This window comes from Copadichromis virginalis, linkage group LG17 (genome assembly GCF_057382275.1).
Source record: "Copadichromis virginalis isolate Kocher_CV1m ecotype Utaka linkage group LG17, C_Virginalis_male_GT1.1, whole genome shotgun sequence".
NCBI lineage: Eukaryota > Metazoa > Chordata > Actinopteri > Cichliformes > Cichlidae > Copadichromis > Copadichromis virginalis.
In genome coordinates, this window is record NC_140634.1 from 29,440,122 (window position 1) to 29,453,012 (window position 12,891).

Sequence of the window (12,891 nt, forward strand, 5' to 3'; positions counted from 1 at the left end):
TGTCTCATCATCCCTGCTGATGCATCCAACCACCGCAGAGTCATCAGAAAACTTCTGAAGATGGCAGGTCTCTGTGCAGTGGCTGAAGTCTGTGGTGTAGAGGGTGAAGAGGAAGGGGGAGAGGACAGTCCCCTGTGGTGCCCCTGTGTTGCTAATCACCTTGTCAGACACACACTGTGGGAGACGTACATATTGTGGTCTTCCTGTCAGGTAATCAACAATCCAGGACACCAGAGAAGCATCCACCTGCATCGCTGCTAACTTATCACCCAGGAGGGTCGGCCTGATGGTGTTGAAAGCACTGGAAAAGTCAAAAAACATGACCCTCACAGTGCTCGCCGGCTGGTCCAGATGGGTGTAGACACGATTGAGCAGGTAGATGATGGCGTCCTCTGTTCCGAGACGAGGCTGATAAGCGAACTGAAGGGGATCCAGATGTGGTCTTACTATGGGTCGCAGCTGGTCCAGGATGAGCCTTTCCAGGGTCTTCATGATGTGGGAGGTCAGTGCCACGGGCCTGTAATCCTGGGGGCCACTGGGGCGTGGCGTCTTTGGTACAGGGACGAGGCATGATGTCTTCCACATCACCGGGACCCTCTGCAGACTCAGACTCAGCATAAACAGTTTATGAAAGACTCCACACAGCTGGGGGGCACAGGTCTTGAGGACAAGGGGACTCACTCCGTCTGGTCCAGCAGACTTGCCTGAGTGAAGTCTCCTCATTTGCATCTCAACCTGGTATTGAGTGAAGGTGATGGGTGGGGGAGGGGTGTCAGGAATCTCACAGGAGGCAACATGTGAAGAGAGAGGCTGGCACAGTGGTGTGGTTCTGGATTCCAGGCTGACTGCAGGTGAGGTTGTGGGGGTGGGAGCAGACACTGTGGTGTCGAATCTATTGAAAAACAGATTCAACTCGTCGGCTCTATTCTCACCTCCCTCAGCTCCCCTGCTGTTGGTTGGCCTGAATCCAGTGATGGTCTTCATGCCCCTCCACACCTCTCTCATGCTGTTCTGCTGGAGTTTCCACTCCAGCTTCCTCCTGTAATTGTCCTTAGCCTCTCTGATCTTGTCCTTTAGTAACACCTGGATCTTCCTCACCTCCTCTTTGTTGCCCCCTCTGAAAGCCCTCTTCTTGTTGTTGAGGAGGGCTTTGATGTCCTTAGTCACCCACGGCTTGTTATTTGGGTAACAATGAACAGTCTGAGCTGGAACAATGGAGTCGGTGCAGAAAGTTATGTAGCCTGTGATACACTCAGTAAGCCCATTGATGTCCTTGGCGTGAGGCTCACAGAGTGTTTCCCAGTCGGTCACCTCGAAACAGCCCTGTAGTTCCGCTATTGCCTCCTCTGACCACCTCCTAACAGTCCTGGTGGTCACAGGTTCCCTCCTCACAATTGGCACATAGCGGGGGGTGAGGTGAATCAGGTTATGATCTGACCTACCAAGTGGGGGGAGGGAGGAGGAGCTGTATGCATCCTTGACGTTAGCATACAGTAAGTCTAAAGTTTTCTCTCCCCTGGTGGGACAGTCCACATATTGTTTGAATGTTGGTAGTGTATTGTCCAGTGATACATGGTTGAAGTCACCCGAGATCACAATAAAGGCACTCGGGTGCTGAGTCTGTAGCCGAGCTATGGCAGAGTGGATAGTGTCACATGCAGCTGTGGGGTTAGCAGAGGGGGGAACATAGACAGCCACCAAGATGACGTGAGAGAATTCCCTGGGTAAATAATACGGCCTGAGTCCAACAGCACACAGTTCAGTGTCCGGGCAACAAGTCCTTTCTTTGATTGTTATGTTGGCAGGGTTACACCACCGGTTGTTAACTAAAACAGCTAAAACAAAATGTAAACTAAAACAAACTAAAACAAATGTAGACTTGTATCGTCCACCCTTTCCCTTGCATTTGGATTTTGCATCAGCCAGGGCTCATTCAGAGCTATGCTAATAACACAGTTAGCCTTGTCAAATATCATCCTGTGCCAACAAGATGCCCACAACAACAAAGCCTTCAGATGATGTTGTTTGTACTTATTTTTCTGATTCCAATATAATACACTTTAGCATTCTGTGCTTAAAGCCATGTCACACAACACATCACACCTGTCAGCTTAAGGAAATCCTCGTGTGTGTGTTGGATCCGTCTCACTTGTGTGATACATGGCAGAAACATCCTCACTGCTTCAAAACAGTGACAGGCTGTCACGTGCAGAAGGTCAATGTGTGTATGAACTCCTAGCAGCTGAACATCTAAGAGTGGAAAATGCGACCTTTACAACCATGTAAGGAAAGAAACGTACACAGACAAAGACTGGAATTTGAAGAATTTATTTTTTAGTGTATGCACTGTCAAATTGTGAGTGCTTCATTTAGAATAGATACATTTCAGAGCATTTATGACACTTCAGAACCAGATCAAGAAATAGGCCTGGTAACCACTAAAGCCAGAATTCAATGCATTTCTATGCCAAACATAAAATCAGTTCTTTAAACAGATGTGCAAAATCTAGATCAATTGCAAAGAAAAGCAGGTGAGATACGGGTAACAGTAAAAGAACCTTTTTGCAAGTGTAATTCAGGAATAAAAAGAATGGACAGGAGTGGTTTTCAAATACATATAAGAGCATTATTCCAGAATTTTATGGGCTATATTTATGCAGCATAATAGTAGTCTAACAGCATCTGTGAATGGCACGGCCCTGACAGAGTCATTTAGCATTGAAATAAAGTTTTCCATGTATAACATTATAAAAGTAACTCTGAAGTGAACAGATGAATGAGCAGATTTTAGATTTTACACCAAGTGTACGTTTCAGAGTGGTAGGCGAACCACTCAGCAGCTCCGCAGTTGTTTTCCCATCGATCCCAGCCTATGTGTCATTATGATGGATTGCTCTGTGGGCTTCAGGGAGACCAGCGCTGGGCCCAGTGTATTGACAAGGCTCCCATTTCCCTCTCCCCCTCTTGTTAAGTACTTCTCCCCCAAGTTAATGAACTAAAAACAAGGAGGATTGTGGGGAAGGGAATGATTTGTGATCGTCTCTTGAGTTTATATGTTTAGCTCACTTTATAGGATTGAGCACATGCAGTTTGAATGGCAAAATAAAGATTCAGCATTGCATAGTTTTGGTTTGTACAGCCACATATGTGCCTTAGCACAAAAAAGCAGAGTCGTTCCACTGTGGTCTCTTTGTCCAATTTGCAAAATAATATGTTAATTGATTCACAACTTTCCACAATAGTCGCATAACTTTACTGCACGAACTATGAGGAAAAAAAAGATAACAGATTTTTAACAACCATAGCTATGATACAATCGTCAGCTAGGGAAATCATAGGGGACCAACCCAAATTGGCAGCAGGCGGAAGATGTGGCCTCATTCAGACAGTCTAATCTGGCATCTGTTATTGCAGACAGAATCAGTGGGCCCATGGGGCTGCCAGGAGAGGAGAGAAAGAGGTGTAATTGAGAGCAGCAGTTTAGATCTAATAGGAAAATGAGATGAGATGAGGACTAAGTTCGGGTGAGTGTCCAAGACAATCGCCCTTTATCTGGAGATGTAGTCATGGTGAGCAAAGCACTGTTAAGAGTCCGGGCGTGTGCGCTGCATTTATTATGTGATTTAAATAGCGGAAATTGACAATATAGGCTGCTTTGTGACATAGATACATGGACCAATGGACCTGCAAGGCTTGCAGTTATGCAAGTTGTCACCTCCCTTCCCATGTAGAGTCAGTCAATTCACATAAGCTCATATAAGTAAAAAAAAAATCCATATCTATTTGTCAAAACTTGACTAGAGTGTGTTTCATCATCATTAGGAAGTATGAAATGTAGATGACACACTTTCCATCAACAGATTTCAAGATCTTGTGTCTAAAGCAAACATCTTTTTGCGTTTTCTAACCAAAATCTCAAATCTAAAACACATCACGTATTTGTGCAACAAAAATTTGAAAGAAACAAAAACATGCCAGAGTTCATCGCACTGAAAAATGCATTGCTGTTCCCTTTCAATGGTCATCTCCCTCTGAATGCCACGCCCTTGCTTTATCATTACACTGTGGTGATCTTCTTATCCTTGGTGGCCTGTTTAATGGCGGCCTGCTCACAGATGATTTCCTTCAGCCTCTGTAGCCGGGTGTTTTGAGTGCTCAAATCACCTACACCTGTCTGACTGCGATGGAGTAAGGAAAGGGCATTGATGTACTCCAGCTCTGTGTAGCGGACACCCTGGTCCACCACCAGGTTCAGCAGCTCATCCGCAGTGTTGTACAGCATCTCATAGTACTGCCTGAAAGAAGAAGGGAAGGTTGTAAATCTTCAAATTAACTGGAAAGACAAAATGAGCAAAGAAAAGGATGCAAGAGAGGAAATCAGAGTGTGCAGATGTCTTCTAAGGTAACTGTTCACTCTTCTATCACAGGTCAGTTTGCATATAAAATATCAATGTATTTCCAGATCTATTTTAAATGATAAACAGTTTGGGAACTTTAACACTGAATTTAAATCCAATGTGGGGAAAAAATTCTGGGGTTGGTGTGGAGATAATCTGTGCCAACTTTGGTGAAGATTATAAAAATGTGTCAGTCCAAAATCATCCAGTTAGTAAAAATTGGAAAAAGGTTTAAACATTAAATTGATAAACACACACAGACACCCAGTAATGGTACAGCTGCTCTGTCTGAACTGTAGACACCTAAATTTAATGGATATTTTCTTTACCCACGCTCCGCTTCACCACCAACTTTCATAAATATCAACCTTGCAGTTTTTTCTAATCCTGCTAGCAGACAAACAAACTCTATTGAATACATAACGTCCTTGAGGACGTAATCAAGGGAAAGCAGGGGGGAGAGGGAAAAAGAAAACGCTACATGCAACAGTAACACTTTATAATCCTGTGTTATTCATTTTTCCAGGGCTGAATCAAAAAGAACAACAAGAACAAAGGGAAAACACAGAAGCCACACGTACTGCTGTTGCTGTCAGCAGCAATTTTCTGAAAAAGGGCTTCAAGGACCTCAACCTCCTGCCACTGGGAGTTGAAGGTAGAGGGAAACCATTCAACAGCTACAAACTACTGAGACTATTCTAATGAAATGCTGTTGACAGAGCCAAAAGCGGAAAGAGGCGTGCACAGAATTAATAGCTCTTTAACCAGAACTGAATACCTCAATGGGCCATTTGAAAAGGACCATGAAGTACACAATGATAATGCAGGAGCACAAAAGGAGAGCAAGTATTGTTGAATAAAACACACATTCACCTGCTGACAAGAACAATACACATACAGATCAAAAAATACCAAACACAAGTGAAGAGAGACTGCACGAACGTTTTGAGCACAGCATTTTTAAGATTTGTTTTAGGCGTTGACCTCTTGTGGGCGTGTGACCATAGACTGTATAACTCATTAGCATCAACTTACAGTACTTGGCCATTAATATGGATTTCAGTAGGAGTCTAGCTTGTCATGAACACAAAATACAGATAACTGTACAAAGAGGGCCTGGAGGTAAGCAAATGCACAGGAATCTGTGGAAGCAGGACACACAATTTTTCTTTGGTCAGGGGTAAAATGAGTCTAAGACCAAGATGCAGGAATCCTAAAGAGACAACAAATGTTACACTTTCATACGATGGTTGTAGACGCAACCAGAGCAAGAGGGCATAGGTGAGCTACAGTCCTACTATTGCATGTTTATAGTAACAATAGGTACTGTAGTCTTTAGTAATGGCCAATAGTGTGCACATGGACAACTAAGATCAGGTTAGCAACTTTTATGGAGCTCTGTATGGACTGCAGAAAAAAGCACAGGGATTTTAGTAGCAGAACATTTAGCCATGATTTAATACAGAAATAAATGAGATCAAACAAGTGAAAAATATGCTTTGTCTCTCTTTCAATTATATTAGTTTAACACCAAGTTTTTCTTGGAGCTCCCAGTGTCACAACACAAGCAGCAACATCCTGGGTTTGTGTTGTACATTAATACACTGAATAAAAACTGACTGTTTACTACACAACATATCTCGGTCAAGGACAGGTGATGGTCAGTCAACAGCAGTGGCTTCTGCTGCTCTAAGTAAAGAGAGATAATTACAAGGCTGACATTGTAATGTCTTGCAGAAGAAAAGCATGTGAAAGGTATTGGGGGTGTTGCGACTAGGCAAACAATGTCAGAGCCACCGATGTTTGAACGTTCTTTGTGTGGCCTTGATGAAAATTAAATTAAATGTGGATGTGGTTAAAAAGGGTTAAGCTCTGTTGTGCCAGAAGAAGTTGGAAGTAAATGGATTCAGATATTTCTGATATGGCTCAGTAGAAAGACAAAAAAGATCCTTTGACTCATTTGTTTAGCTTCACCACCCATCCCAGACCCACTCCTTTCTTGAGATGTTCATTTGCTATGCTAACGAGGCGTTAATGAGCACTTAGGGAGCTTCTGTTCCAAGGTGTTTTATGTGCTGTCATTTTGGATATTCAACAAAAGAAAAAGACCTGGAAAGGTTAGAACGAACGAGGGAGTGCTTGAAAGACGGAGGGAAAAGGAAGACAACTAAATGAATGCAGAGCAGGGGTGCATAATGTCTGTTTTTGGCCTTCCACAGCAGGCGTTGGCCTTGATCGTCAAAGCATTTGCATACTGTCTCACCCTCTATCCTGCTTAAAGTCTTTTTCATGCTTTCATCCCTAAGTTCATTTAGTAAAGAAGCTTGTCAACACTGATGAGTAACACCAGTTCACTCCTTAAATGGAGGTAAGACAGATGAAAATAGAAAAAAAAAAGAAAAACGGGTCTCATTTTCTTATCTATACAATATCTGAAACAAAACATTAGCTCAAGAGCAATCCCATTTCATTCTCTAGAGCCAGTGTTTAACGACGCACTTGAAGCAAATCGCCTCGTTATTTGATCTAATAAGATAAACAAATATAACCATAAATATGCACAGTTTTATTTGTTGAAGGGAGGCGCTTTGAACAGAAGGCTTTTCTCTTTCAAACCGCCATCCTTAAGTCCAAATGGAAAGCAGATCTGATTAACCGGACTGTTCTGAACAGAGCAGAGAAAAACAAAAATAGCAGAAATTGCACCTGACTGCTTGAAATTGTCTCTGTGTAATTTCCTAAAGAGGCAGAGACATAACCACTGCAAACATCTGTGTAGTAAACATTTATGTTGTTAGTTTTAGACACAGTTATTTGCTATGGTACATGATTCCAAAGTCACAGAGGTAAAGCTGAGTGGAGGGTGTAATTTACTCGGTAATGTGAATGTGTGTGTCTATCAGAACAGTATGTGGTGATTCTGTATAGTTTAATTAAGAGAATATTCCAGGTAGACTTCAGTAACAAGTTCCACATGCAGTGAGAGATGAACAGCACCCCTGCTAAGTCTTTGTTGGACATTTTTCTTCAGTCTAAAAGACCATCTGTCTGATACAACAGCAAAAGTAGCTGTGCAAATATGGAGTCTCTCCATTTAAGTAGCAGCTGACAAGAGATAATTGAAAACAATCTGATCGACGCTGTGAATACGGACTTAATTACAGCGTAATAGCAACTGCTATTCCTTTTGCAGTGATTACTCAAAAAGAGGTCCCATTGAAAATGTGTAGACAAGGCATGCCCCCAGGCAAGGCAGGCAACTGCTTGGGGAGGCGATGGTGAGTGAGTGCTGGGGCCTCTTAGGTAGGGATGGGTATTGATAAGATTTTAACGATTCCGATTCCATTTTCGATTCTGTTTAACGATTCGATTCCTTATCGATTCTCTTATCGATTCTTTTTTTTTAAAAAGGAGAACACTAAAGTCGATTAGCTTAGAACTTTGTTTTATATCTTCTCTTTGAACAAGATAGAAATTTAGGAGTAACATGGCCTTACAAACCCAACAGTGAGATCTTAAGAGATTCACAGCCTACGGCTCTTCAATGGGGTGTCACAGGGTCCCCAGGAAAAAAAATGTATATGTAAAATAATAAAATAAATATTCTCCTGTAGCAATAACAAAGTTTAACATAAATTATTCTGTAGCAATTACACAAGAATATCCAGTAATGTCCCTGCCTACAATTAAACATATTCACTTACCAAAGTGAAATCGGGGGCATCTGCTGTGGCAAATGGGTGCAAGGCCTTTGACCACAAACTTAGACACTGCTGGGTGACATTCGTCTATCCTGGCCTGAAAGGAGACGCTACCGGTAGACTGCAGCGAGAACTGCCAGCATCTGAGCCAGCCAGACTCTGTCTCTCTCATCATGGTTATCTAAATGCAACGCACAGTAATAGCAGGTTTTGTAATAAGGTAAATCGCGCTAACATAATATGCAATGCTAATTGATTAGTTACCTGCAGTATTAACGGGAGAGGACGTGGAAACGCTACCGCTGCTGCTGGGTTGAGCTTCGCTAGTCCGGAGCGGATCAAAAACACGACATTCGTTGAAAGCAATCGCGTGTTTTTTGAGCAAATGCTTTTGCATATTCGTAGTGTTTCCTCCCTTTGATGAAATCTCTACTTTGCAAGTATTGCACGTTGCCCTGTTGTCATCCTTTCTCATAAAGTGTAACCAAACTTTTGAGCGTTTGTGCCGCTCAGGCGCCGTGTTTCCTACTGGGTAAAAGACGCTACTCAACGTGATGACGTCATTCGGGGCGACTGGAATCGATAAGGGAATCGTTTTTAAAAGTGGCAAACGATTCCAAGGAATTGAAACAGTGGGAACCGGTTCTCAACAAGAACCGGTTTTCGATACCCATCCCTACTCTTAGGGCTGACAAAATGTACACTTATTCCCATTACATGCATGCATGTTTAAACAAGCCTAATGGTAACAAAAGCAATTGAATCAATAAAATGATTCAATTGCTTTTGTCCTTCTGGTTGGTAAAAAAAAAAAAAACAAACAAGAAAAGGGGTTTTCCGGTAAGGAGGCAATGTGGGTGGATGTGTAAGGTGAGCGCTCCCAGGCTCACTAACCAAAACTCTCCAAATTTACTCGAATTATTACTCTGACAGCATTTCACACTAATGAAGGGGAAAACTGGTCGTAAACAGAGAGGCAAGACACCAATGAAAACGGGAAAAGTTGAAAAACAAACAATGGAAAGAGATACAGATGACGATAGCGACGAGGGTATGGATGGCCTGCAAGCTAGCATCCGCGCCATCCATGAAGAGCTAAAAGCTACCAGGTTGGACATGAAAACAGACCTGAAAAATTTCAAAGACACCTTCTCCACGGAACTTACGTGTTTCAGAAAAGATATTGATAACAAATTAAACGAAATTGCCAGAGACTTAAAGTAGAGTGGATGGGGCAGAAGGGAGGGTGGCGGAGGTGGAAGAGTGGGCTAACGAGGCTCTGCTTCAAGCTATTCTAGCACAAGAAAATATACAAGCTAAACTGACAGACCTGGAAGCCCGATCACGAAGAAACAACATTCGTGTTTATGGAATCCCAGAAGACACAGAAGGGGACAATCTACGGGAGTTCTTGGAAACATTTATTAAATCGGAGTTGTCCCTAAGCGATACTGAGCTGGGAATGCAAAGATGTCATAGGGCTCTCGGCCCGAAGCCACCGCCGAATGCCAGCCCCCGGTCAATAGGGATTCACTTTCTGGAGTACAGAATTAAAGAACTAGTGCTCCGCTCTGCTTGGAAAAAGAAAGAGGTCGTTCTGAACAGAGTGAGAATCTACTTTGACCAGGACTATCCGACTGAATTTCAACGGAAAAGAAAGTCCTTAAAGTCCTTAAAGTCCTTAAAGAAAAAGGAATTCGCTTCCAGACCCCCGCACCAGCTAAACTCCGTGTCTTCCTCAGTGACGGCACTGTAACTTATGATAGCGCGGTGGAGGCCACGGAGGATTTGAAGAAAAGGAAGGCTCTGAGCTTCGCGGGAGAACAGACCCGATCCATGGATGCAACACGGGAAAAGCTGAAGAACCTTTCCTGGGAGACAGCGGGACGCTGTGATGCATATCAAGATGATGCTCCAGGCATTTCGACATGAACCAAGGGACACAGTTTGATCATGTCCTGAACTGAATACTTGAGAAATTCAGTTTCTTTACCGATTTGACTTTTCCTGGGTGAGGATTGAATATAATTTAGAGTAAACGTTTAGGTTTCATTTTACATCTAAATATATACTGAAAGTTATATGTCGGTCTTAAGAGTACTTAGAGATTAAGACAGTGTTCTGGGAGCGTACTTTCCTGGTTAGTTTGATTGTTTGATTACTTCTTATTTTGTGGTATTTAGTTTATGCATAACCTCAGGAGACGTCATTTTACACAAGAGAGGCCCCTCGTGAAACGAGAGCTTTCCTCTCCAAAAGGTTTTTGGGGAATTCTGTTTTTGAGTAGAAACCACAGTTCTCTCATTTGTTCTGTTTTAGTTCAAGTTCAAGTTTCAAATTTTGACAAATGTATGTCTTGTGTGGGTGTTTTTGTTTGTTTGTTGTTGTTTTCTTGTTTTGTTTTATCACCCAGGTCTTACAAGGTAAATGCTTTGACTTATACAAGACATGTCATTTCAACAGTATAGTTTAGTAACCCTTAATGTTAATGGGTTACAAAACCCAGTTAAAAAAGGTAAACTCTTTGCTAAAATGAAAAAAGAAGGCCATCATATAATTTTTTGGCAGGAGACCCACCTAACCAAAAAGGGGCATGAAAAACGTAAGTACCCCGGATTTAAAAACATATTTTATTCATCAAAAACAAAGGGGCCCAATAGGGGAGTTGCAATTCTGATTTCAAATAAAATCTCTTTCCAGTTCTCTTCACAAATTGCAGATAAGGAAGGACGATATATTTTGGTAAAAGGAATTCTAGACTCTAAAGTAGTGACGCCACTTAATATTTACAGACCTCCTGGACAGGACAAATCATTAATAAGGACCATATTTGATTTAATTGTTACGGAGACATCAGGTGTCCTGATATGTGGTGGAGACTGGAATGTACAATTGCACCCTACCTTGGACTCCTCAAACTTATTAAAAAAGCAGAATCCGGAATCTCTTTATGTGAGAAAGATGCTTAATGAGGTTGGGCTGATTGAGAGAGAACTTCATCCTTCTTCAAAGGCATATACATTTTTCTCCCACCCGCATGGTGTCTACTCAAGAATTGACTGTTTTTTTTATGTGCAAATCAGAAAGACCGAGGATAATAGAATATAACATTGGACCCAGAGACGTTTCTGATCATTCGGCAGTACACCTAAAGATACATTTGGATATTAAGCCTAGAAACGTTGTATGGAGACTGAACACTAGCCTTTTGAATGACCAAAAATGTGAAGAATTTATTAAGAAAGTTAATGAATTTTTGGAGGTTAATGACAATGGTGAAGTGTCACCGAGTACCTTGTGGGATACCACGAAAGCAGTGCTCAGAGGAAAACTAATAATGTGGTCAGCGAGGAAGAAGAGGGAAGAAGAGAGGCAACAGACTATCATGTCAAATAAGTTGAAAGAATTGGAACAAGCACATATATTTCCAAAATGGAAAGACTTGGAACTTGCTCAATTGGATATACCTCTACAGTCTTTACTGGGTGATATAAGTCTACAGAAAAAACATGTGTAATTTGCATGAGTGCACCAAAGTAGCCTTAAATACATGGACTAAACAAAGTAAAAAATTCAATTTAGAAAGGAAAATGCGAATTCTAAGGTGGGTAGGATATGATACCGATTTTACACCAGCACATTTGGATGGGGTGTTTACAGAATGGACTTGGAAGGGTATTACAGCATACTGTAAAATCTCTTTTATGGATACTTACAATTGAGACACCATTTTAATAAAAATATTAAAGTTGCAAGGGATTATTCTGAGGAGGGGGGGCTCATTGATATGTTTGTCGACACATATAAAGGTAAAATACATAAAAAGCTGATCTCGAAACTGTACTCATGTTTACAAACATACAGGACCCACTCCACCCAGTATGTTAAGAACAGATGGGAGAAAGAAGCAGATATTACACTTACGTATGAAGATTGGTTGAATATTTGTAAAATAAACATAACTACCTCTAGCTCCCCTCTTTGGAGGGAATTTTCCTGGAAGGACAGTATGAGATTTTTCATTACACCTAAGTATATGATACACTTAATGTGCCTTCCAGTAGAACATTATTTATTTTTGATTGATGTTTAACATTAGTTATCCTGACTGAGTCAAGCCTGCACAGCCAGGAGTGACCATCAGGACACCGACGGTTGACTTATCAGTGTAACTAGCAGGCTGAAAGAACATAGAAGCTAGGCATTACAGTATTAACACTTCATAACAAGTCAGCATGGTCTTAGGCATTGGCAAGCAGTATCTATGATTTCTTACCAACAGACCACAGAATCATTTTCCAAGTTAACTTTAAAAGAGCTCAAGCCCAGACAATGTGGTCATTAATTTCTTGTCTGACATCCATGAAGATCACTGGCATTTCAAGCTGGTTTCAGCCTCATCCCCTCTGTAGAACATTTTTGGACTTTCTGAATCTGTTAACTTAATTAGCTTATCCACTCCTCAAACACTCAGCCTTTCCAGGGTGCTCTTCTTTCACTAAATCATATTACTAACTTGTTGCAAATTAATCAAATTAGCTGTTACATGTTCCTCCAGACATTTTTATTTGTTTGTTTTAGCATTTAAAAAAAAAAAAAAAAAAAAAAGAAGAAGCAAAATTCATTCCCCTGTCTTATCATTTGACATGTTGCCTCATACGATTTTCAGATAAACCTGCTTAAATACTGTGCAAGTCAATAGCTTCCCAACTTTTTGGTGAACAGTGTTTTGATGTCTGTTTTGTACCATCTAATTATCAAAACAATCCCAGTGCTAAACTGTCTGCTGGCTG

At 41.5% G+C, this 12,891-nt stretch overlaps 1 protein-coding gene across 1 annotated transcript in view; it reads right to left on the reverse strand.

Annotated features, from left to right (window-relative positions):
• Positions 1-2,312: 2,312 nt before the first annotated feature.
• Positions 2,313-12,891, reverse strand: part of exoc4 (exocyst complex component 4) — a 143,964-nt gene continuing 133,385 nt past the window's right edge. Inside the window, exon 20 of the mRNA XM_085436359.1 lies at positions 2,313-4,295. Coding sequence (XP_085292485.1) covers positions 4,058-4,295 — 238 coding nt within the window. The 3' untranslated portion in view covers positions 2,313-4,057. The remainder of the gene's footprint in view (positions 4,296-12,891) is intronic.